Source organism: Penaeus japonicus, unplaced genomic scaffold (genome assembly GCF_977035675.1).
Source record: "Penaeus japonicus unplaced genomic scaffold, GWHDUDI00000001_assembly GWHDUDI00000037, whole genome shotgun sequence".
Classification (NCBI taxonomy): Eukaryota; Metazoa; Arthropoda; class Malacostraca; order Decapoda; family Penaeidae; genus Penaeus; species Penaeus japonicus.
In genome coordinates this window covers 25,554,921-25,556,648 of record NW_028234439.1, presented here as the reverse complement: position 1 = coordinate 25,556,648, position 1,728 = coordinate 25,554,921, and the positions used below count along the sequence as shown (strand labels likewise).

At 26.2% G+C, this 1,728-nt stretch overlaps 1 protein-coding gene across 1 annotated transcript in view; it reads left to right on the top strand.

Annotated features, from left to right (window-relative positions):
- Window positions 1-359, top strand: part of LOC122252402 (uncharacterized) — a 1,352-nt gene extending 993 nt beyond the window's left edge. The window contains exon 3 of the mRNA XM_043014885.2: window positions 44-359. Within this exon, the coding sequence (XP_042870819.2) occupies window positions 44-331 (288 nt within the window). The 3' untranslated portion in view covers window positions 332-359. The remainder of the gene's footprint in view (window positions 1-43) is intronic.
- The last annotated feature ends 1,369 nt before the right edge of the window (window positions 360-1,728 follow it).

Here is a 1,728-nt window from a genome sequence, read left to right as displayed (position 1 = left end):
TGGGGTTATGTCGCCTTCTATAATACCAATGCTTATTCCCAAGGCCCCTGCCAAGTACGACTTCGACTGGGCTGTGAAGGACGACTACTCCGGCAACGACTTCGGACACCAGGAGTCCCGCGACGGCGACTACACCCAGGGATCCTACTACGTGCAGCTCCCCGACGGCCGCCTGCAGAAGGTCACTTACTACGTCAATGGCGACTCAGGCTACGTAGCCGAGGTTTCATACGAGGGAGAAGCTCGGTACGCTGCCCGTCGGCCATCCTACAGTCCTTCTCCATCCTACAATCCTGCTCCTGTTTACACTCCTGCCCCTGTGTATGGCTAAAGACCTCCATGCACCTCTTGTTCTTATGTCTGGATTCTGTGAAATCTTATTTCTATGGTGGTGATCCAAATGTTCAGTGCAATTTATATGTATATATTTATATAATTAAAAGCATACTTATGACATTTTTATTAAATCATTTTTCCTTGTCAGCTACATTCATTTATAGCATCAATAAGTCTATAATATTCAAATTGTAATCTTGATCATTCGATATTATACACACATGTTGTACATACAAACATATATACTTACATATGTATATATATACATACATACATATATAATATACATATATATCTATACATACATACATATATATACATATATATACATACATACATATATAATATACATATATATCTATACATACATACATATATATACATATATATGAAGATATGTATATATTTGTATATATATGTCTATATATATATAAACATATATAGATGTGTGTGTATAAATACATACATATATATGTATATATATGTATATATATATATATATATATTATGTATATATACATACATATGTACATATACATATATAAATATGCACATATATATATATATATATATATATATATATATATATATATATATATATATATATATATATATATGTATGTATGCACATACATATATATACATATTTGTGTGTTCATATATATTCATATATATATATATATATATATATATATATATATATATATATTATATATATATATAATACATATATATATGTATATATACATATATGTATATATATATACATTTATATATATACATATATATGTATATATATTATATATATATATATATATATATATATATATATATGTATATATATATATGCATATATGTATATATATACTGTATATATATATATATTATATATATATATATTATATATATATATATATATATATATATATACTATATATGTGTGTTTGTGTGTGTGTGTGAGTGACTTCATATATATTCATATATATATACATATATATATATATGTATATACATATATATATATTTATATATATATATATTCATATATATTTATATACATATATATATATATATATATATATATACATATATATGTATATAAATCCTCTTTCTCTCTCCCTTTCTATCACTATATCTCTATCTCTCTTTCCTTCCTCGTCCATTCACCATTCAAACATCTGACCGAGTGATTCGTTCTGTTCTGTTCTCTTCATATATCTTACTTATTTCCGTTAATTTGGCAATTATGGTTCGTGCTACTCCAAACGAATAATAATAACCGCAACTATAATAACAATATCCACACTTCTGTTATTCTTAACATGGTTCACTTACGTCTGTATCTTCGTTAAGTGTTTCAGTTGCAATGATAAAATGCACTATTATCAAAAG